We start from the raw sequence: 26802 nt of genomic DNA, 5'->3' as shown, positions 1-26802 counted from the left end.
TCAGCCGAAATATGCCCACAGAAAGACATTAATGGTCAACAGGAGAATAGCATTAACGTTGCAAACAGTCTTCCACAGGGGCTTTTCCTCGATGCTGGTGAGTCTCCGCTCCAGGGCAGTTCTTTCCTCCTGGGACAGGGTGGGTGTGGGGCCAGTGGACAGACCGCAGAACCACAAGTACAGCGTTTTCCAGCAGGGAGGCTTGGCTGCTGCGAGAGATGGACCAAAAAATGGGTGTTATCATCTAGCTGGGACTCTCCCCTCCCTCCTTCCACTAGTCTGGAGGTGCATTGACCAATCTGGAGTGGGGCTTGAGATGCACCTTGGATGGGAGATGCAAGATGACGACGGGAGATGGGAAGGGAAAGGAAAAGAGAAAGCTCTGCCTCAACAATGTACAGCACAGGCTGATTACAGTTGGATGATTGCAACACCAATCGTTCAGTAGTTAATTAACAGACCTCATCCCCCTCCTCCCCAACCCAGCTTCCATCCACTTTCACAAATTTCTGACAGCGTGATGGTCCATTTAGAGATATCCTGGCTCATTTATTACACATGACATGCCAGGGGAAGTATGTGTTTTAATTGTCAGCCCTGTGCCTTGTGTATTTCACTGTTTGTTCTTTCCAAATATAACCTTTTTTTGATATGCAGAATGCCATAAAGCCTTGAAAAAGGTGTTACCCAGCCCCCCCCAAAAAAAACCCTCATTAAACTGTCAACTGCTGTGTTTCACATTTCCTCTCCCATCATTACTAATTACCAAAATACCAAGACATTTGTTTATAAAAATCTGAGCTAGTTAACTATGAATTGATAAGAAATAATAAATAATGCTGAATGGCTGGATTCAACTTAAACCCAAACTTACTCTATTGGGAAAAAAATACTAAGCGATTTCTTTAGTTGCTCACTTCTGTTTAGCTTGGCTAAACAGTGTCCTTTGGAATGACCAGCAAAAGGAAGAAGTGAAGAAATCTTGTGTACGTGCCTTTCTTCTGTGATTTCTCCTCTGTAACCTTGGAAGGTTAACCTCAAAACCAGAAAGCTGCATTTTTTTAATGGATTTGCAGAATAAACCTCTGTCCACTCTGAAAAGAACTTGCCTACGTAGCAACTCCTGATACTGTTCTGTCTCTTGACAGCTTTTTCAGTTCATCTGACTCTTTGCCTTCTTTCTATTAAATACCCTTGGTAGGACACACAGCTATTTAAGCAGCCTGGGTCTGAGTTTTAGCCATGGCTTATATCCTAAGGGAAGACGAAAGATACTATTGGCATAATGTAAATGAGAAAACTGACACTTGTAGATTTATCCTACGACATCCACAAAATGCACACATCTGCTCCCAGGGCCTCATGGCCCCTTCGGACTGTGGTGCTATTTTGATGCGGTGTGTTACAGCATCACTGACTGAGTTTGGCCAGTGGAGCCCGCACAGGGGTAAGGAGGAAGCGTCTCCAGCACTTACACAAGGGTTTTATCTCCTAGCAATGACGAGGACAGGAAGGCATGCTACTTTTATACGCTGAAAGTTGAAATTACAGAGCCTGCTGTGATGTTCATGACACTAGCAGTAGCTGCCGCTTTGGTTATGCCTGCAGTAGAGCTATGGAGCTCCTCAAGAGCATCTTGATGAGACAGACGAATAGATGCAGTGTCACGGCACAAAGCCCCAGCATCAATGGGGCGAGGAGCAGTGTTGCAGTGGCACAGACCTCCACCCTCCCAAGGGATGTCTGTAAGTTGCCGTTGACTGCCAGCTAATGAGTCCAGCACACCATCAAGTGTCCAGACCTGAAGTGCTAAAATAACACTGTGGCTTGGGCAGAGCTGGACTGGTGCAGTTTGCCTGGGTAAACAACTTGTTCTAGGGAGGAGAAGGAAAAACATTTTACTGAATGGTGGGTTTTCTTTGTTTTTCAGGAATGGCAGCTCTTTTGAGTCATTCAGAGGATTGGGACATGAAGATAAATGCTAGAAGATGTGTTGGGAGGACCAAGAACCACAACATTTTGTCACATCCTCATAACCAGTATACCTGTAAATACGAGCCTCAGCTCCCGTGAATGCAACAGATGGCCTCTCATGAGCTTTAGAGGGACTTGCAAGGCATCTTGGCTGTGCGCTCCCAAGCACATGAGTGTGATTGTTCACAGCCCGTTATCCTACCTGTCTCTTCCTTATCACCTAAATCTGCGCTTTCGACCAAGTCACTCTCTCCGTTGGCTGGATTGATCTGTGCTTCTTCGCTCTTGTAATTTTTCAGGTCAATGGCAGGTGCTTTTCTGTGTCTTGTCCACCATGTCAGGCAAGCAAGCTGCAAAGTGGGACAGAGAACAAACAGGTTATTGCCTGCCAGTTGCAAACTGGCACGCCAGTCGCCTTCCTCTCTGGGGGGGCAGAGATCCAAGATGGTGCTGAGAGACCCATTCTGGGGTGATGGTTCTTCCCCCACTTTCTCTCACCTTCCATCTGCGCAGGTGCCCACACCCTGGAAAAAATAGGCTGGTACCATCCAGTTGGAGATGAAAAGCATGAATTAATCTAGTTTCTTTAATTCTGCTTTTTTAATTAACCTGTTCCATCCCTGTCTCTACCAGGAGTAACCTTTTAGTAGACATTGAAGAAGCAGCTTCCTATTTGCTAGGCTCATTTGATTGATTGACATGAGATAATGATCTGCATCCAGAATGGCGCCCTCCAAAAGGGAACGGTAATAAAGTCAATTAAAAAAAAGAAGAAGCCAAGATAACCCTCTCTGGATACAGGCAATCACAAACAGCAATTGTACCCTCAGTAGAGAAAGATCAGTCAGGTGTTGGCATGCAGCTGTAGGGCCACAGGGGCAAAATGCAGTTATATGGCTACAGGGTCACGACACGTACATGGCTATGGGAACACTGGTATTTGAGCAGCTCCTTCTGTGGGACATAAGGAGGGACTGGAGGATCTTCTGTCTCATCCCAGTGGTCATTTTATAGGAAAAGAAAACCCCACGTGAACGTTAAACCCCACAGTTGGGGCAATCTCACATCAATGCGGCAACCTGCGCTTCCAAATGAGCTTATCTCAGGGCTCTTAGCGGGAAAAGTAGCAGTATTGTGTCTCTGCTCTGCAAGTATTGTGCCTCTCCAAGTATGAGTTCAAGAAGTACAACTATGTGAGCAGACGGAGCCATAACGGCAAATATCAAGTCACAATTCACAGGGAGGATTACACCATACATTAGACCAACAGGTGTAGTTACAAATAGAAAAAAATGAGCTCTGGGCACACATTCTAAGACTTGTCCATCCAAATGACTTTTCTCTTTTTTGTTTGTTGGTTTGGCTTTTTTTTCTTTTTTTTTTCAGTTTCAGTTTTCTCTGTACAAGGGATTGTACTCATTGTACCTCTCTCTTTAGTCTTTCAGTGAAAAAAATCACAGAAAGCCATGAAAGACGATCAGTTCTGGACAGGCTGCTGTGGCTGCAAACTGCTCTGCTTTACAAAAGCAGGAGGTCTGAAACTCTCATCCTAGGGCAAGTGTCACGGTTTAACCCCACCCCGCAACTAGGACCACACAGCTACTCCCTCAATCGCTCCGGTTGGGATGGGGGAAGAGAATCAGAAGAGTAAAAGTGAGTGTGGTGGTTTAGCCTCAGATGGCAACAAAGAACCACGTGCCGCTCGCACGTGCCTTCCTAACACAGGAAGGATCGTAAGAAAAGGCAAGACTCTTGGGTTGGGACAAAGGCAGTTTAACAAAACAGCAAAGGGAACAGGCAAACAACAACAACAACACGGACAGGGGAATATACAAACGCGATTACGGGACCACCGCTCCCCGCCGCTCGCCGACCTGCCGGACCCGGGACGCCCCAGCCCGCTTTTAAGCAGCAAGTTCCTGCCCCCTCCCCCGGCAGCTCAGGGTGGGCGTGGCTCACATGGCATGGAATACCAGGAAAAGTTAACCCTATCCCCACCGGAACCAGGACAGTGAGAAAACTCATGGATTGAGATAAAGACAGTTTAATAGGTAGAGCAAAAGCTGAGCACGCAAGCAAAGCAAAGCAAAGCAAGGAATTCATTAACTGCTTCCCATTGGCCGGCAGGTGTTCAGCGATCAACAGGTAAGGAGTGCTCCATCATGGTAATGGTACTTGGGAAGACAAATGCCATAATGCCAAATGTCCCTTCCCTTCCCTCTTCTTCCCCCAGCTTTATATGCGGATCATGATGTCACATGGCATGGAATATTTCTTTGGTCAGTCAGGGTCAGCTTTCCCAACTGTATCCCCTCCCAACTTCTTGCTCACTCCCAGCCTACTCACTGGTGGGGTGGGGTGAGGAGCAGAAAAGGCCTTGACTGCTCAGCAACAACCAAAACTATCAGTGCACTATCAGCACTGCTGTCATCCCAAATCCAAAACATAACCCCACACCAGCTGCTAGCAAGAAAGTTAACTTCATCCCAGATGAAACCATGGCAGGCAAGTGCGAAAGTCTTCTCCTCCCTGGGACACCGGGAATGCACAGAGGACATTAATCCTGCAAACCTCCCAGTGGTCCTTCTGCAGCTGTGGGGTGGGGTTAACCATCCCAGGGGCTCAGGTCTTTGAATTTAAGCCAGGCCTGCTGTCTCTTTGGCTGAAAATGGCACACCAAGCAGCTTGGTGGCATCGGCACCTCCTAACCTCTACGTGCTCTGGCCAAGCCAGGCAGCAAGGATCCCCGCTCATCAATCCCACTCAAATACAGCTGCCCAGGTCCATGGGTTGTCCTCCCGCTCCAGCCCATCATCTGCCCTGCAGAAGAGCCACAGGATGGGACCGGGGCAGCGAAGCTGTGGTGGTGACAACAGGTCAGGCAAAGTCCCACATTTGCCTGATGAGCAGCTGCCTCCCTGCTCTGTCTGCATGGAAATGAACATCTCAAGTGGGTCACTTACAAAGTAACGTGAGTTTAATTTTTGAATCTTACACGCACAAATGTAGGCAGGAGTTTCCAGCTGACACAAAATGTTGCATAATTTCCAGAAGATTTATAGCTTTATTTAAATCATTTTCAACCAAGATGAGCACTGGGCAGGGCTAATCTTTCTTGTCACGATGTGCTAAATTGCTTTGATTTGATGATCCTCATCTTTCTCAAGGATTCTTTTTTTTTTTTTTTTAATCACTTAGGAAATGTCACTGGAACATAACAAAGTTTCAGGGTACTAAAGGATTTCCAAAACTTTTTTCCTTTTCCCTTGTCTTTCCTGTCTTCCCATTGCAGCAAAATCTGCAAGGGATGGAGTTTACCTGGGGTTCAGACTCTGCCAGACAGGAGCAATTCCCAGTTGAAAGCAGCACAGACACACAGGTAACCTCACCGCATGTCATCCCACCAACCCCCCCCAGGAGCTGGTGCTTTGACCATGGCCAGCCTGTTCAATAGAGCAAACCACCTCCCTAGAGGGCTCCTTGGTGAAGCCTCACACCCACGCTCCACCTTCAAGCTCTGGTGTGATGGGTTTTGGCTGTCTGAATTCCTTGAGGTCCCCGTGTCTCCTCTTTGCCATCACCAGAAAGACACGTGGCCGGGGCAGACCAACAGTACTGTGTGTCCATGGAGGCCACCACGGAACTGGCTACACTTCCCTGGCACAGACTTAGAAAGCGATGGGGACAGGGGACGCAGATGATGGCATGTATTCTGCACGCCTGGGGAAAGTGAGCAAATACATAAATATGGGGAACAAGAAAGATGGGGGAGCTGTATTAGCATAATTGACTTGGCCCTTGGAAATGCTGCTCGAGGCCACCATGCCCAAGGGCAGAGGCTGGCAGGGGGCTGTAGCCGGTTGGCGGGTCCTGGGGAGCCCTGCAGCTCCACTACCCACTGCAGAGCCATGCTCAGGGAGCCTTGTGTCCTCACCCGTTTCCTCCTCTATAAGTGCCTGGTTCCCACAGGAGCTGAGCATGTTTTGCTCTAAGTGGCACTAGATGATGCTGTGGGAGCTTCAGTTGCAGCACCTCAGAGTGCACAGTGTTGGTTCAGGTCAGCCAAAGCGGGCTTGGTGCTCCTCCTAGGCTATGCACCTAAAAGGGCCACCGCATCCAGATCTCAGGACACAAGGAAAACATCCCTGACCCCAGAGTACATCAGGTGGAATTGCCAGTCCATCAGCCTGTCCAGGTGAGCCCTGACCCCTGGGGAGGTGACCTGCTCTTGTAGCACTTGTGCTTTATGGACTGTTCCTCTCCTTTTTCACCCTCACATTCTCCTTGGCCAAGGGAGTTTGCAAGAACTCAGCGAAGTTTTTCTTTTGTTGTTTGTAAACTAGAATAAATCCTTCTGTTCCAAAATGCCATCTGGCACCTGACAGTTGTGTTTCAGCTTCACAGTCTCAAATTTAATTGTAAGCTCTTTTGCAGGGTTTTCAAGGACGGCGTGACACAATATGGACTACCTACAATGAAGACATATGAACTCTGGAGCATACCAAACAAATTCCTTCCATACTTGTTTTCCAGCACAGCATCAATCACCACGGGGATGGGAGAGTGTCCAAAACAGCAGGAGAAAATGCTACAGCTTGCAGTTCTTGGATTGTAATTCATTTAAAGCCAGGCACATTAGCTGTACCACTCTAACTTCAGATACAAATCTCTTTTCTACTTTTGCCCATTTACTATCTGAAAAGCATTGAGATTCAATATTTAAAGTTGTCCAGTGTAGATCCTCAGCTGGTGTAAAGCAGCATAACTGTGCACAACAGCTGTGCCTGATCTTTGAAGGCAATGGAGCTATGCTGATTTACATCTGCTGAAATATGATGGATCACTATAATTCTTTGGCTTTTTCTTTGGTGGCTTGTTTTTCTTTTCCTTTTGCTTGACAAAACAAATGGCGTAATTCCCAGCTCTGATACGGTGCCTTTCATCATTACATCTCAAAGCGCTGCACAGATAAGGGCTAGCAGAACTAGCTACAATTTTTATAGGGGAAATATCTGAGGCCCATAAAGTGAATTGACCAACACATGGGACTGAGAAGCACCAGAGCTTCAGATATCGTCGGCCAGGACACCCGCTTCCAGCCTCCCCCTCCCTGCCACTATCGTGGGGAACATACAGGCTCTTCACCGCAGCTTTGCCCGCTTGCATGCCAAAACCCAGCAACCTGAGGACACTAATGGCCAAACACAAAGTTCAGGTGCTAGTTTCTACCCAGAGGGTTAGAGCCTGACACGTGCATCCTGTTTTCTACCTCCTGCCCTTCCTTCCCAAAACCCTTCTGTCCTTGAGCCATCTCAGCACAACCACAGACTAACCTGAGATGAGGAGACGAGCCCTGCTTGCAGGACACCGTGAGAAACCATGCCACCAGGAGCGATGGTACAAACCTACACCTGCGCTCATGTCCAGGGCAAAAGCTGGGGTGACTCTGACTGAGGGAAAATGAAAAATGTTGGGTTTAATGCTGCCCACTCAGATCCATGTCGACAGGCAGCAGCTCTGCAATGTTGCCACCTACCTCAGCTTAAAACCCACACCTTCACTTTGGCTGTTCTCTGAGGAACGAAGTCAGACCTTTCCTTTTGAAATTGGGAATAAATAGTAGAAGCTGAATGGAAATCAGACTAAAGCCAAATCGAGGCAGACTCTCACATTTCTACCAAGCTACAGGTAGCGGGAATTAGCTACCTCTTACTGGCATAAATTGCCTGGCAGCCCATCTCATTTCCATTGTGGTGGGAAGAAACTGAGGGTGGGAAACATGGGACATGGATGGTCATCACCATTATCAGATGATTGATCAGGGTCTCTGTGTCCAGCCTCTCGCTGCCACAGGAAATATCATTAATTCTTATTAATTTTCTTCAATAGATTCTTTTATACAGATGTCAACCCCTGAGCTCAGCTCTATGTGGGGTCCATAGGCTACCAAAAGGTTATCCTGAACCATCCCTCTTTAGAAAACTTCCCCCCAAAAGCCCAGCCTATGTTTGTTCATGGCCAGCACTGCCTTTTAGCAAGCTCTCCTCCCTCCCTGGCTCTCCAGACGCACCTGGGGGGACCAGCCACCACCCCTCCTCCTTTGGTCCTCTGGCATAACTGCAGACAGCTGTTTCAGACAAAGTCCTATCCTCCCTGACCATCCCATTGGCTTTCCTCCCTGGACTGCTTCCATCCTGAATTCACCATTTCTGAGCTTTGGCTCTTTGAAGAATATGTCAAATAAGGTCTCTTAAGTCATGCACCTATAAACTCACCTATTTCTACTCAAAATCTCCTCTAAGGAGTCTCTTGTCATTATAACCTCTCTTTCCCTAATGCTACTATAGCAGATCTTCATCCTGAACTCCCCCCCCTTAAAACATGCTTTAAATGTTTTCATACCTCTGAGGTCAGACTAAAAAGCCCGTAAGTGTGCTGTGGCCGGTTTCTTCATTTCCTGAACTGTTGGTGTGATGTTTGCTATTTGCCAGTGCTACGTTAATGCATCTTGTCTTGCTATTGCTGTGGGCAGGGAGCACTGCACATGTTTAGTTATCACAGGTCAGATGATGAGTGGGAACTCATTAAACCACAGTAATTAATTGCTGGCAACCATCTGGCCACCCCTGAGCAGTAGTGAACAACGTAAGCAGCAGAACTAATGGTGCCTCCTTGCCAGTATTTCTTTCTCCCATGTGGATCCTCTGATAGCTAATAAAAGCTGAGACTTTATCTCAAAGCAGACACAAAGACAGTCTTTCTCCCTCCCCCTTTCCTCTATCAGAGCACCTGCTTTCATTTAATCTTTAGAAGCTGGGTATCTTTGACACCACCAACATTCAATCAAACATTGATGGAACTGGTTAATACTTTACAAGTTACGAGGAAGCAACAGATAGGAAATGCTATGATGGCATCACCCTCATTTCCTCATGCAGTTAGACAGGAAAAAAATAGGTCTCTTAAATCTATCCAGTAACCTTTGTTTGGAAGTAGGTGGCAGTTTTTTTATATTGACAGCTGCTTTAAAACTTGGGACTGGGAAGAGTTGCTTTAAGGTTTTATTATATAAAGCCTCCCAACTCTGCACCATTTTAATGTGTTAAGTAAAAGAAAGTTGTGCCTGACTCAAAGTTATTAAACGTAATTGAGATCACATTGGGACAAAATGTTATTTTCCTAAATGCCCATGTTGCAAAAGATATTAATCTTGTTTGCCTGCAAGATTGATGCTGGCTTTGCTGAAACAGGGTAGATGCTACAATTAGATATATTTAATTCCTCCTCAGCAGTGCTCTGTAATATGATTTCATCTCCTTCCCCTCCTTCTTTTCTTTCTGTTCCAGTGATGAAGGGCTGTGGTGTCTGCCCAGCTCTAGGCACAGCATGGGAACTCGCACTCAATTTGAAGCACTCAGTACCTCAGGAAGCATTAACACTATGCGACCTGGGGAATAGAAAGCTGAGGAGCAAGGGCTTCTTTGCAGCATATGCCTTACACGCCATTTCTTAACCATGGGAGGAAAAGAAAAGGACGGATTTCAGAGGGTTTTGGAAACCAAACGGGGGCTCTGAGAAAAGGGTGCCACTGCAAGTCACTTACCTTTTCCTCAGGGATCGGTGGGCTGCAGAGACTAATAAGGACAATGACAATCGCAGTGAGGACACAGAGGATGAGGGCAAAGTAGAGGTAGTGCAAGTCCTTTAGCACAGCTGGTCTTCTGTCCTCCTCACCACAAGACGGTGTGCTATAAATAAACTCAATAATCATCCGAACGAGACCAACAGCTAGCCCAACCATGAGGCCCCAGAAAGCACCCTGAGAAAAGGCAAGCATAAAGAAAAGGTCACTGCATGTTACCTTTGGTTAAAGTTTTCTCTTTTCTTTTCTTTTCTGCTTTTTTCTGTTCATTTCTGCTCTTTTCTTTTCTGCTCTTTTTTAGACCAAGGCATTTTATGCCTGATGGAAACCCACACCGATATGCATCAAAGGAGGATGTTTTCAGTTAAAAATCCTTAGTTTCTCTTTCTGCCCTTGAACACGGAACAGATAGAGCACAGACAATGCAAGTCTCTTCCTAGCAACATGCCTCCAACTAGACTTTGACACATCATCCTAAAGCCCGGACCAACTTTGCCTTTTTCGTGCTTTCAAATGAGACTGCCAAGAAATACCATTTGCAGTGGCTTCTTGGAAGCAGACACACCTACGCTAGAGACTGGGCTAAGATCCACCAATGCTTGCCAGGGAAAGGCTGTCTAATTGGCACACTTTGGCCGGACTGGTTTTTGAGTTTAAAGTGTCTCAAAGGCTAGGTACTGAGGGGAGAGTTATGCATTTATTTTATCAAATTAAATATGTATATCAATTGGTTGTTGACACTCCACTTACAGACTCATTAATCCTCTTGCAGAAGATTGCCAAGATGAAGAGAGCTGTGATCGGTGGGGCTAGATAGCTAGTTATGGACTGAATGTAGTCAAAGAGCTTGCCGCTGTTGGCTGATTGAATGATCGGGATCCACAGAATACTGATGACTACAAGGATGAGGATGAAGACTCTGGAAGATGAGGGTAAAATTGTATTAGCTCTGCATGTAGTGGAGTCCACCTGAAAATGGACAAAACACAATTCCAATTTCTCTCAGAACTTCCTAAGAAAAAATCCACAGATCACTCTCAAGAACGTTTCCCTGTGTACACAGGGAAAGCGAAAATTATTCTCTTCTAGAAAGCCAATTCAACCAATTCCCAAATCCGGCTTCACAGATTTCAGAGTGAGCTGAGGTAGTACTTGCCAGTCAACGTGCATGAGAGAGCCACAAGGGCATGGTGGCTCCCACCGTGAGCAGTGCAAGACCTTCAACCTGGTGCGTCCTAGAGAGTGACATGTTCTTTGGAGGACTAGCTCTTGAATGCAACAGAGAGGGAGCTGGTAGCATGTGGAAGCAATCTTTCTGCCACCTTTCCAAGCAGGCAACACGCTCATTCTAGTGCCTTTGCCAAATTCATAGGGAAGACTGTGGCCAGTAGGTCGAGGGAGGTCATTCTCCCCCTCTACTCTGCACTGGTGAGGCCACAACTGGAGTACTGTGTCCAGTTTTGGGCTCCCCAGTTCAAGAGGGACAGGGAACTACTGGAGCGAGTCCAGCGTAGGGCAACCAAGATGATTATGGGACTGGAGCACCTCCCTTATGAGGAAAGGCTGAAAGAGCTGGGACTCTTTAGCCTGGAGAAGAGAAGGTTGAGGGGGGACCTGATTAATGTTTACAAGTATCTAAAGGGTGGGTTTAAGGAGGACGGAGCCAGGCTCTTTTCAATGGTTCCCAGCGACAGGACAAGGGGCAATGGGCACAAGCTAGAACATAGGAAGTTCCGTTCAAATACACGGAAAAACTTCTTTACGGTGAGGGTGACAGAGCACTGGAACAGGCTGCCCAGGGAGGTTGTGGAGTCCCCTTCTCTGGAGATTTTCAAGACCCGCCTGGATGCAGCCCTGAGGGATGTGCTTTAGGCAGTCCTGCTCTAGCAGGGGAGTTGGACTAGATGATCTCTAGAGGTCCCTTCCAACTCTGAAGATTCCGTGATTCTGTGATTCTGTGATTCCAACTCATTTGCTGCTTACTAAAATTGTTGCTGGGGTCTCTCAGGTGCATACCGTTAACTCCTTCATCTTTGCACTGTATGTTATAGAGGTTTCTCCATATTGCTGAACAAGAGGCACTTCCCCTCTCATTACTCTACGGTGGTGGAGTGTGAGATTGCCTGCAGCCTTCAAGCACCCCACAGCAAAGTTTAGAACTTAATGCTCACGACTTGAGAGGAAAAGCACCACAAACATGCAGAATGCAGATTAAATTCCAATACCAGGAAGGGAACTTTATATGCCCCTGCTATAATGCAGTACCAAAGCTTGCTTGCAAAGGGCACCATAACTTATCACAGAGATAGAGAGCTGGGAGACCCAGCTCTCTGCACTTTTTCCTGAAAAAGAGACGTAATTGCAATGTTTCACTCCCGTCTGATGCAAAAATAACAATAACATGTTCTTAAAGATCTCCGGTGACAGTGACTCCAGAGCACCTTTGGCTTTTCTAAAAGTTACATTTAAGGTGGTATTTATGTTAAAGTTTAGAGAAGAGAGGCGATGATCTACCTAGCTCAGTGGTACACTCAGTGTTTCTCTTTGACCAGGTCTATCTGAGATGAAGCTGGAAAATTTAATGCTCTTTCCCAGGCTGCGTCCCTGCTCTATATTTTAGGCACCAGATTTTTCTCAGTGAGTCCAGACTGAAGAATGTAAATGCTGCACTCAAAACAGATGATGAGAGAAATGAGACATAAAGAAATGTAAGGACCTGCCCACAATCATCAGCTCCTGCTCTGAAGCCTTTCTGCGGATCCGCTGCCAGATGTCTATAACGAAGAGAGTGCTGCTGCTGTTGAAAATGGAGGTGAGGGAACTCATCAAGGCTGCCATCATCACAGCAATCATCAAACCCCGGAGCCCTGGGGGAGAAAAAAAGGGAAGAAAAATCAGGACTAGGCTTTTGGCCACTCAGCACTGTTTTTTCATCCCAATGTCTGGTAACTGCAGTAAGATTTACTCATCCTTAGGATGGATAAGAGCAGTATGACCCCCCCATGCAGAGCATGGCTCAAGCCCACCTCCAAGTGTAAAGGTTTCTCACCATCAGGCATGAGTTCTATCACGAGTTTGGGGTAGGCAATGTTGGAACAACCCACCGCAGCACCACAGACCCTTTTACAGATGTCCGGGTCCACACAGCCCACTTCATCTGTAAGAGCCAGGAAAATGACAAGAAGTCAGCGTAAACCCTGTTGAGACACAGGTTCTTAATTCAAGGGAACAAATCCTAATGCTTTGCGTAAATTCGTATAAATTCAGAGGTGCGGCTGGAATACAGCTAGAATGAGTGAAGCTGAAAAGCATTTCACATTGCAAAATAAAGGTGAAACTTCAAGATGACATTTTGCAATCCTGTTCAGGCTACGGATATAACTCTCCTGGATGTTGCGTAATTGTAATCCTTGATGATTTTCTGTTTGTGGGAACTGAGCTATTTTCATGAACCCATCAGCTGGGTCACCAAGGCTGGCTGGCTGAGTTACTCCTATTTGAGGAAATCTGGGAGACAGGTACTTCAGACACTTACACTTTCCTCCAGGAGTGGTTCTCCTAACCAGGGTATTCTTCCTGGGAAGTGGCATGCTCTGGAGAAACCAGCAATCAGCGTTCCTTGGGAGACAACAGGAGGGGAACGCTTGCTTTTTCACAAAGGAGGGCCAATTTGCGTAATCCACCAGGAATTGCATGAATCTGTGTGGTAGATAGCTAAAACTCACCAAATAATGAAAGTAATCCACAGGACCTGAAGGACAACCTCAGTGCTTCATGTATTTCATTTCACTGATTTCCTCCGAATAGACAGATGTATGCAATGTCCATAGCATGGAGCTATATAACCTCAATGACAACATATGCTCCATATGGATACTCACAGTGACTTCTGCCACTGCAGGAGCACTGGAGGTGGAGGAAGGTCATGGGAACACTATTGTACAACAGGAATCTATAGGAGTATGCCTGCAGGACAGCAGTTTCTGAGGTGTAAAAGTGCTGGTGGACCTCTGTAGGATTAGTGGTCATAGCAGGTATAAAGCCCTGTGGCAAGGAACATGGGAAGACTTACCTGGGTAAAGAGCTCTGCTGATCATTCCTGGCATGACAATGAAAAACATAGGGAAGATTTTCAGATACCCTCCCAGCACCGATCCACCTTTGGCATGGGAGAGGTTCTTAGCAGACAGAGACCTCTGGACTATCACCTGCAATCAGTGCAGAAAGGGAGCAGAGTGTAAAACAGAAGCACTACAGGGAGAGAGGGATCCATCCTCTCTCTCTCTCATGGGTGACTTTCATCCAGCAGGATCCCAGGGTGTTTTGCATGCCAATGGCAACTTTCCCATCTCGGTTGACTGCAGCCTGCTGCCACTGCTCAGAGCTCAGTGCACAGGCTATAGGAGAGGGCAGTGTGGAAATTTCCTTTACAGGAATCATTTCGCCCTTGACTGAAATGAAGCCACCTTGAGGACTGGAGACAGCAGCTGTACAGCAGCAAGAGACAAGGAATGAAGCAGACTGTAGATGTTTTGGTAAAAGTTCATCCGTGGGTTTTCATAACTACCCCATCTTAAAGCACAAAAGCACCATGTCTTGAAAAACAAATACAGTTTTCCTTGTTTCTAGCTTGGAAAGGAATAAGAAACGCGAGACCTCCAGGAATATAAATGGCTTGTCTGGAGGTCTACACAAGGTCACTGCAGAGCCAGCTCCATATCCACATTTTCATATCCTTGTCATGCTAACTGCATGAAGACACACGGTACTCACCAGGTCACAGTGGGATAAAGATGGAAGAAAATAACTTGCTCTCACTGCACTAAGAAGTGCACAAAATTAGCAGCTTGCTGAGAAGGTGGAAGGAGTGAGATATTCTGGTCTAGATTGGGAAAAAGGTAGTAACTCCTGCACAGTGAGACACAGTCATGTTTCAGCTCACAGATCCACAAACTGAGGAGTGGGCTGGAAGTAACAGCATGGTGGTTTGCCTGGAGAGGGAAATACTTTATTTACCTGGTCAGTGCACCAGCACCAAAGAGCCAGCACGGAGAGGCCAAATATAAGGCCAGGCCAGGGAATGTCTCCTGTGACTGGATCCCTGAACAAATGAAAGGCATCTGCGCGTGGCAGGTGACAGGTCGTATTTGGGACTATGATCTTCGGTATTGCTGTGCTGTATTTCTCCTGAAGTCCTTCATACCAGCCAACTTTTTCAAATCCTGAAAAGAAAATGCCAGTGATTTAAGGCCTTGTGCTCCCTGCAAAGTTATTTCCTTATCTGAGTTTCATGATTACTTTTCTTTTCTCCTATCTCCCTCTCATCTTTCTTTTCATTCCACCCTCGCTTTTGGCAGTCAAGGTTCCTACAGGAGTCAGTTGGATTTTGGCCAGAGTCCTTGTGGTTTTAGCAGTGCATCCTGGAAGGGGATCAATGCAGGAAAATCTCCATGATCCTAATCCCCACAATGTCCTCAGCACCTAGTCTTTGCTCACACACCCTCCAAGAGCTACAGCAGGAAGGTATGACATGAAACAAGATATATGTCTCTCTCTGTTTGCCAAGGCGGCTTAAAGCAAAGACCAATGATGGTCAGTTCCTTGTTGCTTTTTTACTTTTTTATAGTGCTCAGTTACACCCAGATGAATCCACAGTAACTCCCAAAGTCAACAGGGAAAGTCAGCAGGGAAAGTCAGCAGAATTACTCCAAATTTACATGAGCACAGTGAGAGCTGAATTTGGCTCTAGGGATGCAGTGTTGCAAGCTTTTTGGCAGCTCCAGGTAGACCCAAACCAGCAAGGTGAAGTTATCCAGAACCTCACCTCCATACAGTTACTGCAAAGGACGAAGCAAGTATGACTTGTTGGTGAATGAGAGTTGTGCTGGCACCGCTTCTGTGAGTGGTTAAAACTCATTTCTGCACCATATATGAAAGGGTGAGGTATCCTGCTAAGGTCTAATGACCTTGGGATCATTAAAATAGCGTATGACACCACTGCAGGTTTCCCTTACCTATGAACATGAGGACCAAAGCTCCCAACACCATGATCAGGGTCTGCAGCGCGTCTGTGTATATCACAGCTGTCAAACCGCCTGTCAGGAGAACCAGAGACAACAGGCAGAGGGCATCACCATGTACAGTGAAACAGGTACCTCACCCAGGTAAAGGTTTTCCCTGGCCCCGGCCCTGTGATTTCAGGACAGACCCACTGGGAGAAGTTGGCATTGAGCTGCTTCCCAGGACCCTATAGCTGTCACAAGCCCTCCCCTGAGGAACGGCCTGAAGGGCTTGTCCACGTTCATGAGAGGACTTGGAGGCAGCTCAGCATCTTAATATCTAAAGATGCTAATGCAAATGTGGGCAGCGGTAGCTATCTGCACAAAGGGAGATGGGAGCCTTTTGCAGTATTAGAAAATTCTCTAGAAAACAGTGATGTTCCCCCCACACCAGTTTCCCTGGGTCCAGGAGGGGAGAGGGGAATAGCCAGAGGTCTCCAACAGCTAGGAGTGACAGGGCAGGTACTACCAGCAACCGGGGGAATCTCTCCCTCAGACCAGGACCTGAATACTTCCCCCGATGTAGAAAAGGGGAAACTTACATCCTAGGCTCCAGTTTATAATGTTTCTTTTAAAATCAGCTCTTTACCAGCTATGGTGTAGACAGCAGTCACCGCTAGCAAGACCACAGTGGACAAGTAGAGGTTCCAGCCCAAAGAGATTTGGATGAACAATGCTCCAGAAAAAATGTCTGTCTGGAATAAGAAAAAACAAGGGCAGTCTGTCGTTAGTAGTGCTTTGTGCAAGTGAAATCTAATAAAGCAGCCTGCAGCCCTCTGCGGCTGAAAGCATTGACGAGGGAGGACACCACGAAGGTGAAGTGGAAGAGGAGGAGAGAGCACGGGGCTGTTGGCTGTGAACCTTCCTGTTCTTGATGCAAGGAAAAATCTTTCCTCCAGGTCAGAGCTCTCAGCATCTGGGACCTGGGGCAGCAGGAGGATGGAAATCAAGGTACCACCATCAAGGGACTACAAAGCAACCAAAAGACTATCTTACAGGAAGCCTTCATGGCATGTAGCCCTCACTGGCACAGACAGGTTTTGGGGGAAACTGCCTCTCCTTTTGCTGACTGTGAAGACATCCATGGGAAGCAAGAGACCAGGTATCCACAGGCAGAGGCAGGAGGGGAAGAGGGGGCAAATAGCAGAGACCAGGTTCTACCCCAGACTACATCCTGGTGGCCTTATGGCCAGAAGACACTCCAGCTTGAAAGACCCCTAAAGAATCTCTGACGTCTTGTGCAATGATTTATTTATCTGGAAAGGTCAACAGCTTGCTTTTCTAGCCATGCAGTTCAGCATGCTAGAATTACTCCAGAAAAACAGGTTATACCTGCTGATGAGCTCACTAGAAATACAGAAACCCCCATTGGCTTTGGTTTTTTGGACCTACTGTCAGAGAGAGTGAAACCAGAAACTAGGTGAAACCTGGAATTATACAGATAACATCTTTCAGATAGAGTAGGTGATGTGGGAGATACGTATGTTGGGAAATCAATCTGAAGGACACCTGCAAATCTGGTATTGGTTCAGATACAGGTAAAGACATTTGCCAAGGGCGACAGAAGGGATGGGGCAAGATTTCTGTTTGCTGTGCCTGAAATAAGCACCTAAAAAGCAAGCACCCAGTGCAACTTCTGACCTCTGCAGCCCCGAGACAGGACAACACAGGAGACACTGTTTCTTCTGGGTTTTTTCACTTCCCAGCAGGACATACAAACACCTCTGCAGCCATGTCCTTTGACAACTCTGTTTACTGCGATCTCTGTTTTTCTTTGCGAGCAGGGAAGACTCTGCAATGCCCTAGTTGCTAACCTATGTTTGGTCAAAAAAGCACTGGGAGAAAAATCCTTCTTGTAACCAACTGCCTGCTGTCCAGCCAGCCGCTAAATGAGCTCTCCACAAACAACAGCACTGCTTAATAGAAAGCACCTGTCATGCCCATAAACTCCACCAGCCACATCCGTCAGCCACGCGTGAATTAGCTGCAGAGAAGAGAAACCACTGAGATGAAACAGCAATGACTGAGGCCAGGGTCCTGCTCTGAAAGGTATTGGCAAATACTGCTCTGCTGAAGGTCATTTTGACAGACTGGTGTGTTTTCTGCACCTACATTGGCTGTGCAGCTGTGCGCACTGTGGCGCTGTGGCAGGAGAGATCTTCCATTTACCCCTCAGGTGCCCAGTTCTACTCCAAGCGCCTCTTTGCAAGACCTTACTCTGGGCAGTGATTCAGTCCTGAAGACAGCAGTGGCAGCAATTGGTGACATGACCAAGAGCTGGCAATTGAGGGAGGAAATCTATCCCATACTCCCAGCCTGGAATTCCTTCCAGGACCCGAGACATAATAAGGCTGGGAGAAGGGCCCTGAAGCCAGCTGCAAAAGGCACATGGGTGCCTCATCTACGGTCAGTGTCATCCAGGGCAATTCGATGTCTAAATATTTCAATAGGGTCTAGTCAAACTGACTCGTACTGGCCATGGGACAATCAGCTGGAGACAAAGGACTGACATTTTCAGTCCCTGTAATGGACTCGCAAATGCGGTCCTCTCCCTCCAAGGGCACAGGTCGTTCTTAGCAAATCTCTGAGTGTAAGTTCTGCCTCTTTATGAATGGAGTTTAAATGAAGTAAAATACCCAATAGCTTACATTGCTTTTTGGCCACCAGCAGGGTACAATGCTACAAGCACTCCAGGAAGGTTGCTGAGTTTTGTCTTAAGCCAGAACCTACCTCCCTTTCACCATACCCTTTTTATACAGATGGCAGAAAGAGAGAGGAATAACCATAACAAACCTAATGCTGAAAACTCAGCTACAAGAAAAACAGCAGATTTATGATAATTTAAGAGAACGTCACATCTACAGGATGCAGCCAGCCAGATCCTCAGGTGGGGTAATGCTGTAGTTCCCCTGTCTATATTGGCTAAGGATTGATCTGATAGAAGAGGAAAAGCAGGCAGACAGCCTGTGGTACTTATACTGTTTAGTAATTAGCTGCCATATCCCTGTAAAGTTCTCACTGTGCATTGCTGTTTAACGAGGGCTTGCCCTCTTAGGGGAGGTCTCCACGATCAATACAGAGGCAGGTATTCACTTGAGCAAAGCAGCGCACTCACACACTGCTACTGTTTCTGGTAGCCGAGCTGGTCCTTTCAAGGACATCTGTGTTATCTCTGAGCAGCCCTGCATCGTACCAGCATGGCCCACCCCAGCCCTAGACACAAGGGTCGTGTTCAGTTGGATACATACGGATATCTTGGTGAATATATAGAGAATGAGGGACAGTACGGACATGTAGATTTGTATCCTCTGCCCTCCAAATCTCTTCTGCAGGTACTCAGGCATGGTGACCACTCCCGCTGCGATGTAAACAGGCACAAAGATCCAGCCGAGAGCCAGAAGCGCCCAGGTAGCCTGTTAAGGAGACAGAGAAAATAAAGGCACATGATTCAATACCTGGGAACATCCTCTGCCCTTTCAGTGGACACCCTAAGAAAGCAGAAGGGTACAGTGCCAGGCAATATATTTGGGAAGCAGTTTTGACTTTTTCTCCCTGCTCAGAAGATGACAAATGGAGGAACTATTACAATATAATTAGAAGCTTTTGAAATTATCCTCCTAAGCCCTCTGTCTCTCTGTCATGAGTGGCACATCCTGTTCCATCTCCTGGTCTTTTGGGCAAGATGGTGTACTGTGTTGCTCTGGATCTCTGAAAGATGGTGTTGTTTTTGGTGGCCTTTGAAATGACTGATGCTGTGGCAGTGAAGAGTTAAGCGATTCAGAGAAGGACGGGAGCATCTGTTTGTTGCTTGATTAGCAAGTGATGAGGCTGAGGCAGCAGACTGTCCCTGCGGAGCATAAAAATAAGCAACAGCAAGGCTCTGCCGGGATGTTCTCCTTGCAGGCTGATGCAGATGTGCTTCTGTCGCTGGTAGATAAAGGGACAGTTCATTTGCTTTGCCACAGGTGAAGGGTCTTTTGGAAGGTGTAAAGACATCTCCCATCACATATTTCTTCTCTGAAACCCAGCAGAAGCCCAAACAGGAGATCTTGAACAGTAATAAAAGCCACTGGATTATCAAACCTCACCTCCTGGCTGTCTCAGGCCATTACCTTTCATCTAAGTACCTTACATTAGTCCAGATTTTACTTTGATCAGTTATTTAAGTTATCAGAAATGAAACTGAGCCCTACGAGTGGAGATTGTGAGTGATCGAGGAGGACAGCCACTGCAGAGACTGGCTTAGGTAAAAGATTCTCATATGATTCCTGCAGCTGAGTGATGTCCCATGACAAAGGGTGAGAATAATGGCATATCTAAGGTCCCTTTCCAATCTGAAAGAAACGAATATAAACTAATGAAATTAGATTTACCCTGACATAAAATCTTGTCTTCATGGGCTTCTAAAAAGACTTGAATAAATTTATCTAAAGTACTGCAATATCGGTATGTCCTACGTGCACCAGGCTGAACACAGGCTCTGGTTTCTTCACAAAAGACTCAGAGGTGATCTTAATGGTTTAGAAAAAAAACAGTGCAGTGAATAGATATCCCGGGAAAGAGCTTTTGGTGGGCCCTGCCCGTGCTTGGCAAGTAGCCGGCACTATTAGCGGTCTCTGCTGATATAGACAAGAGATTTAGAGTTAGGTGAGTGATGTTTATTGTGAGGCTGGCACTAATCTCACTCCTCATCACTGCAGCTGAGAAATTTCATTAGCATCACACACAAAGGGCCTGGTTTTCATGCTCCGTGTGGTGTCAGTGGCAATTTTCCAGGCCACTTCAATAGGGCAGAATGAGACCTGCATTCGCACCCAGATGTTCACCCCAGAGACGTCACATTTTGGCAGCTGACAGGTGAATGCAGTGTTGCTGATTCTCATAGCTTTACACCGAATTTAGGAGCACATGCTGCTTTTTTTTTTTTTCCAAATCCCTGTACCCAGAATCCTGTTATTATCCAAGTACCTTTTCAACATTCATTATCTTTTATTTTAATCTTGATGAGTGCAGGTTAAAGCTTAAAAATATGGCCACGTGCTTCTGGGAAGGTCAAAGAGCTAATAATTTTAGTGGATTCCACTTCAACTAAAATAGAAGTCTCATGGTTTTAAGGCTGCCTCAATGTCTAAAGGTTTCTCTCCTGAGGCTTGCAAACTTGGAGTTGCCAATACTGTTAGCATCTGATTTTGGAGACAAACCCTGAGTCCCTTTGTAAACAGTGACATCTTAGTTGACAACATAACTGACTCTTACGTTCCACTCAAAGCCCCCAACGGCAAGGCCCCCAGCTGCTCCAGTGCCCGCCAGGCCGATGAATAAGCCACTGCCCACGTTGCTTGACATCAGGGATGCTCCAATCTGAAACACACGGCACAGGCACAACACCCAGAAAGTCACCTTGAGGAACTTCTGTATTAGCCCAAGCACTTCCTTCCCCCCAGCACTCTCTTTCCCCAGAGCCTCACCTCCTTGTAGGTAGTAGCTGGATGCTAATGGAGAGTTGAGTTTGCCTTTTAAAGAAAACTACGTTTTTATGTCTTAAAGTGGGTGTCCCTGCCCCCTTCCACCGCCCCCTACTCAAATGCAAGGCTTAATCTCGGAATCGGGGTTCACTTTGTCAGCGGTTCTCCTGAGATATACAGCTGTTATGTGGACTGCAGTGGGGTGAGGGAAGTCTGGTGGCAGCCACAGATACCTCGGTGTCCATGAAACAGTGTTCTCCAACCTTGCTGACCCTTTCTCTACCTCTCCGTGTCTTCCTGACAGCCCAGCCTCTTTTAAGTCTTGTGCTGAACATGCGTGTGCTGGTTTACGCAGCCAGGGTGACAGGAGTGCTCTCTTGGAGCTCCTCCTAAGGGAGGAGATTCCCGAATCACAGCAGGGACAAGGTTAGAAACCTGCAGGCCTTTTGTGTTTAATGTCTACACATAGGTTCAAAGATATTCAGCTCTGCAGTAGGCTGGAAAACACAAACACCTCAGGTTAACTTTAACTGCAGGCATGGTAGGCTGTCCCTACCGCGGCTCATTGACACCCTAATTGGAAGAATGCAAGCTCCAATGCACTTTAAACAGGGCAAAGACTGTCAGACTTAATTACTGCTTTTATTTGGCATAAAGCCTCACCTTCTTTCTGTATGCCAACGCCAAATCTCTCTCAGGGTCAAATGAGAAGTTACACAAAGGACAAGTTACACAAAGGACAAGTCTAGCCTTTTTGTCTCCAGAGAAAGTTTGCTTTTAGCCACATCACCTACAAGGAGCTTTCCTCTCCTTAGTACTGCTACATACGAAGCAAGGAATGATGGAATTTGATCTGCTTCTCACCTTTGAGCAAGGTAAAACATTAATACGGCATCAACACCCACACTGATTCCTGCCAACAGCTCTGCCTTCTTGTCTGTCTAAGAAAACTCTTGATTAGAGATCTGGCTGCTGCAACATGAATTTGCAACTGAGGTGAGGACTGGTGCTCTCAAGAAATGTAAACAGTTTTCCTGATATCTATATCAGACACAGAAGTACAGAAGACACATTGCATGGGAACAGCAATGTAATATCAGGGTTTAGTTGAGGCTGTCTAACACACAGCAGAAATCTGCCACCCCTGTAAAAAAAAAACAAAAAACAAAAAACCCCAAAACCAAACAAACATGTAAGCCAGTCGTGTACTCAAGGTGAAGGCCATGAGGAGCTGAGCCTGCAGGAGTGCTGCAGAGGTGGAATCAGCTCTCTGACAAACAAAATTGAAAAGTGAACAGCATTAGAGGTTGCTTTGAGCCTAGAATGGGACGTCAGGAGAGCCAGGAGCCAACCTGGACACAACAGACTCTGTGGTCACCTGTGGCTGGAGCCAAAAACAATGAGAATGTTGTTGGGTTTGTTTGTGGGTTGGTTGTTTTGTTTTGTTTTTTAAATAAAAAATGGTGTTGGGGAAAAAATGTTCCATTTTAGTACCTTTTAATTTTTCCCCTCCTAATTAGAGAAAACCATCAAGCTAAGCTTTTCCATTAAATGTCACTTGGCCGAGACAGAAGTATAAAGAACATTTAAGAAATAACAGATTTTAGAGAGGCGTATGTGTCTCTGATGGAAGAGGTTGAAAATCTAGCCTAGTGAATTTATGGGCAATGTACATCCAAAGGCAAAAAAGAAAAAAATACAGTGTTTTGGTTGAGAAGCGCATTCCGTTACCCACGACTCACTGGAGAGATATATGGTGCTAGAGTCTGGCACTGGCTGAGAAGGATCTTTATTCCTGTGGCGTTTATATTCCTTTCAAACTTTAAATTATCTTTATATGTACCTTTCACTCTCAAGAAAAGGTGCCTTCAATAGATTTTTTTTTTTCCTTCATAGTGAAGATTTATACTTTGGTGGTTTGAAGTTTATATCCTTTACATCGTTAGTCAATAATCTCAACTTTACTCTAAATAGCAAGGGCTCAGAAAGTCCTGGGCTTTGGGATTGTTTTTTCTTCAGTCTCTAAATGCTTTTTTACGGGATAGCACATTCCTAGATTACCTAATGCTCTCTTGGCTTGGGGACAATGGGATCTTTGGCGGGTGGGGGCCAAAGAGTTTCAAACCCAGCTAGGCAGTCAGCGCTCCATCACTTCCATCAATGTCAACATTTTTATTGCTGACTTCAGCAGAGAAATTAAGAGTTGAAAAAACACGAAGATGCTGAACTGTCCTTTTGGCCCCACAGCTCCACACTGTAGCCCCTTAGCAAAGCTACACAGGATGATTCATGGTGGATCCTCTTCATTTCAAGACTCCAGTCAAAACATGCATGGATGTGCTTTCGAACCACTAGAAACAGAGGGATGCATTTCACTCACAGGCCACCAAGTCATGGATCGTCCAGCTAGGAAATAGCCTCCAATGGTCCCCCGGCTTGCTCGTATCGATGACTAGAAGAACAGGAAAAAGAAAAGTGTTTTCCTCCTTTTACCCACCCTCAAGTCAGACCCAGTGCCCATCCTGGTAGCCTCGAAACATCCTGTCAGCAACCTCGTGCACCACCCTAGCCCTGCTCCCTTGGGTGTCACTGCAGCCAACTGGCTCCCCCTACTCAGAGCAGCACAGGCGGGTAGTGCATGGCTCTGACGCAGGCTGAAGCAGGGCATTTGTAAAAAGTATCTAATTTTGAGAAATATAGGGGTTTGTCTGCTCTCAGACATGTGAAGATATGTGTTTGCAGCTCCAAGAAAGGTTGCCCACCTTCCGACAATGGTACGCACTAAGAGGAAGCATTTTCCTCCTCACTGTCCCGCACCCCCAGCAAAGGCCTTCAGAGTCAAATAGGCACAGGGGTGAGAATCAGAGCAAGACCTTGGGATGCCATCAAGGACTGCATTTGGCCATGACATGCAGGTGTACTCCAGGATGGCCAGCAATGCCCTGCTGCAATTCCTGCTGCCTTGCCACTGCTGTGGATTCAGAGTTTACAGCTGCCCTACACTTCTGTGGTCACATCACACGGCCCCGTCAAGGAACTGCACGAGAACCGCAAGGGTTTCAAGAGCAATAGAACATCCATAGGCCAGCAAACCCCTCCGATGTGACTGAGGCTGACTGTGCTTGCTGTTTGCAGCAACCAGCAACTTGCAGTCAGGCACCATAATAAAATGGTTTGCTGCAAAATGCCTACGTACGTGGCAGCACCCAGGCTGGTGAGCAGCTCTGCCACCAAGCCAGGAGAAGCCTGCTGAATGTCTCAGCATCAGCTCCAAAAATTGTTTTGTGTATCTGTTAGGTAAGCCGGACTTCATCCATTGCTTCTGCCTCTCTTTGTGCAGGTTTCTGCTAGTCCAGCTTTGGAAAGAAACTGCTTGTACCTATTTAATGGCTTCTCCTTGAAGGTACCAATTGGGAAAGAAAAAAAACACTTCAGCCAACCAGAACAGTATAGGTCTCTCTGAAAAGGCCTTTGCAAAGCAACATGAACAAATAATTAGCAATAACCTTTTCAAAGCTTTTTCAAGTCCCATTTCAGTCTTCGCCACCCCAACCCTCATGTTTATTTTGCTCCCTGCCTGCCCACACCCCCGTGTGAGACTACTCTGCAGCATGGGCAGTAGACATCATCTCCAGAACAACCTCCAGGGAATGACATCTGGGTTGTCCCCATGTGGAGGTGGGGGGTGAGGGCTCGCAGGAAGATCACCTGTCATCCCCAAACATGCTCAATAGGCTCTGGGTTAACGGTGTGCACAGAGGCTGACCTTTGCTGGCAAACACCTTTGTACCCAAGAGGGGCCTGGGGAGGATCAAAGGCTCTTCACCTTAGGCAGACCTAAACCCAGTCACCTTGGGGACTTACCCATATCCCAACGACGAGGACAAAGGCGAAGTAAATAACCACGACGATGATGTCTGCCACCCCAAAGGCTGCTGTTGTGTCCCCTGGCAGTGCGGGCAGCTCCGTGGTGGCTGAGGTCGGCTGGCTCATGGCTGCGGGCGAACTGCTGATTTTCTCTTTCACACTGGACTTTGGTGCACAATGGCCTTCATCGCTTCCCTTGTAATAATTAACAGGGTGGAGAAGGTGTGAGTGGGGAGAGGGAGCCAGGCAGGACTGTGGCTAACGTTTTCCCAGCAGACCCCAGCAGGAGCTTTGGCTCCATAGTTCATCCGTGAGGACCTCCCCATAGCTTTGCGATGTGAGCATCCCTCTCAGATGCTCCTGCATCCTTTTACAATTGGTCTCCTCTCCTGCCCATTTACCCATTGGTGACAGCCACTGGGATGGCAAATGGAGAAGTGTCACTTTGTCCTCTACCCCTCTTTCACATCACTTTCTCCGCAGCATCCTGTAGGGGAAAGTTCCTCCTAAAAGGAGCTGCCACAGAGGGGAGTTATCTCTCTTGCTGGTGCGGGTGGTGAGGTACTGATCTGTGCAGGATGGATGCAGCACCTGCACCCACCCCCCAGGGGCAGGACCAGTCACAGGCGAGGGCACCGTGACCCCTTCCTCACTCGGTCCAACCGTGTGCTGCCTCCTTCCCCGTCCTGTGCTGCAGCTGAGGGATACTCCGTGCTGCAGAGACCCACACCCTGGTGGATGGTCAGCAGACAGGGACCATGTGTTACGCTGTACACTCACTTTGCAGACAGCAACAGGGGAAAGTGCAGGGAGGAGACAGCTGAATTTTCTTGGCAGCCTCTGCAGCGTGCACGTGACCAGCAGCAGAGAAGTTAAGCAGCTTCCGTGACAAGCCGAGCCAATGCCAGGTCACCTACCTGAGTCAGGAAAGCTGCAGCGGCAGCAGGACCAGCAGCTGTCTTGGCCCATGGGCAGGTAGGAGGGGGCTGTCCCGTACCACAGCAGCAAACTGCAAACCGCAGGTCCTCCTCCCCATCCCGCCAGCTGCCTGGTGCAGCAGAGTCATTTCTCAGCTGCATGGAATGTCTCGCCCTTCTCCACATCTTAATGCTGGGGCCAGGCAGGACCTTTGCATCCATCTCCCTCTGCACCAGGGCCCTGCTCAGAGGCACCAGGAGGAGTCCAGGATGGTCCCTGCAGGTGCTTCAGTTGACGGTCATAACGCAAGAACCCAAGACAGGCAGATGGGTACAGACCTGGCTTCTCAGTGTGGTTCCTAATGATGCTAGAAGACATCTGCTTCCCATAGATTTTGGTCCCTGACACCACCCTCAACGCCACAGGGGCTTGTGGCAACCCTTTCCTCCTTAGTTTATAAATGCAAGCATCTTCAGACCATGGCTGGCCCAGTCATCCTCTGGAGATATTCCCCCACTCTCTCCACTGGCTGAGGAAGAGCTCCTTTTCTGCTTTCTGCTGAGTGCCCACAGTGCTGTGAATGCTCCTCCAAGACAGCATCAGTCCCCTGCCTCGCTTTCCCCACCCATAGTAGCACCAGGAAAATCACAAGTATGCTGGAGAAGTTTCCTGAGCACTCAATATGGAGGAGATGCTGCTGTAGGAGAAGACAGGGCAGTGGGTTGGGCTAGCAGGCAAAGGCAGGGGCTACAACTGATGTCCTTGGGACAGGTTTGGTTTAGGGCTGCAACCCTGGCGGGCTCAGAGAGGCTTACCCTGGGCCCTGTCAGAAAAGAAATTATGAAGAGCTCTAGCTGGGTGCTAAAAGAAAGAGAAG

At 47.2% G+C, this 26802-nt stretch overlaps 1 protein-coding gene across 1 annotated transcript; it reads right to left on the bottom strand.

Moving 5' to 3' along the window:
- SLC5A9 (solute carrier family 5 member 9) lies at positions 1–25148 on the bottom strand. The gene is made up of 14 exons (XM_074597248.1): positions 25005–25148; positions 23521–23592; positions 20932–21036; positions 18924–19088; positions 16265–16370; positions 15631–15711; positions 14633–14838; positions 13689–13824; positions 12666–12773; positions 12333–12483; positions 10367–10535; positions 9578–9793; positions 2177–2324; positions 1–209 (listed from the first exon to the last, which is right to left on the bottom strand). The coding sequence occupies exons 1-14, from the start codon at positions 25131–25133 to the stop codon at positions 1–3; spliced, it is 2001 nt and encodes a 666-aa protein (XP_074453349.1). The 5' UTR covers positions 25134–25148.
- Positions 25149–26802: the final 1654 nt, after the last annotated feature.

The sequence above is a fragment of the Larus michahellis genome, chromosome 8, assembly GCF_964199755.1.
Source record: "Larus michahellis chromosome 8, bLarMic1.1, whole genome shotgun sequence".
In the NCBI taxonomy this organism is placed as follows: Eukaryota; Metazoa; Chordata; class Aves; order Charadriiformes; family Laridae; genus Larus; species Larus michahellis.
This window is presented reverse-complemented; position numbering and strand designations above follow the sequence as displayed.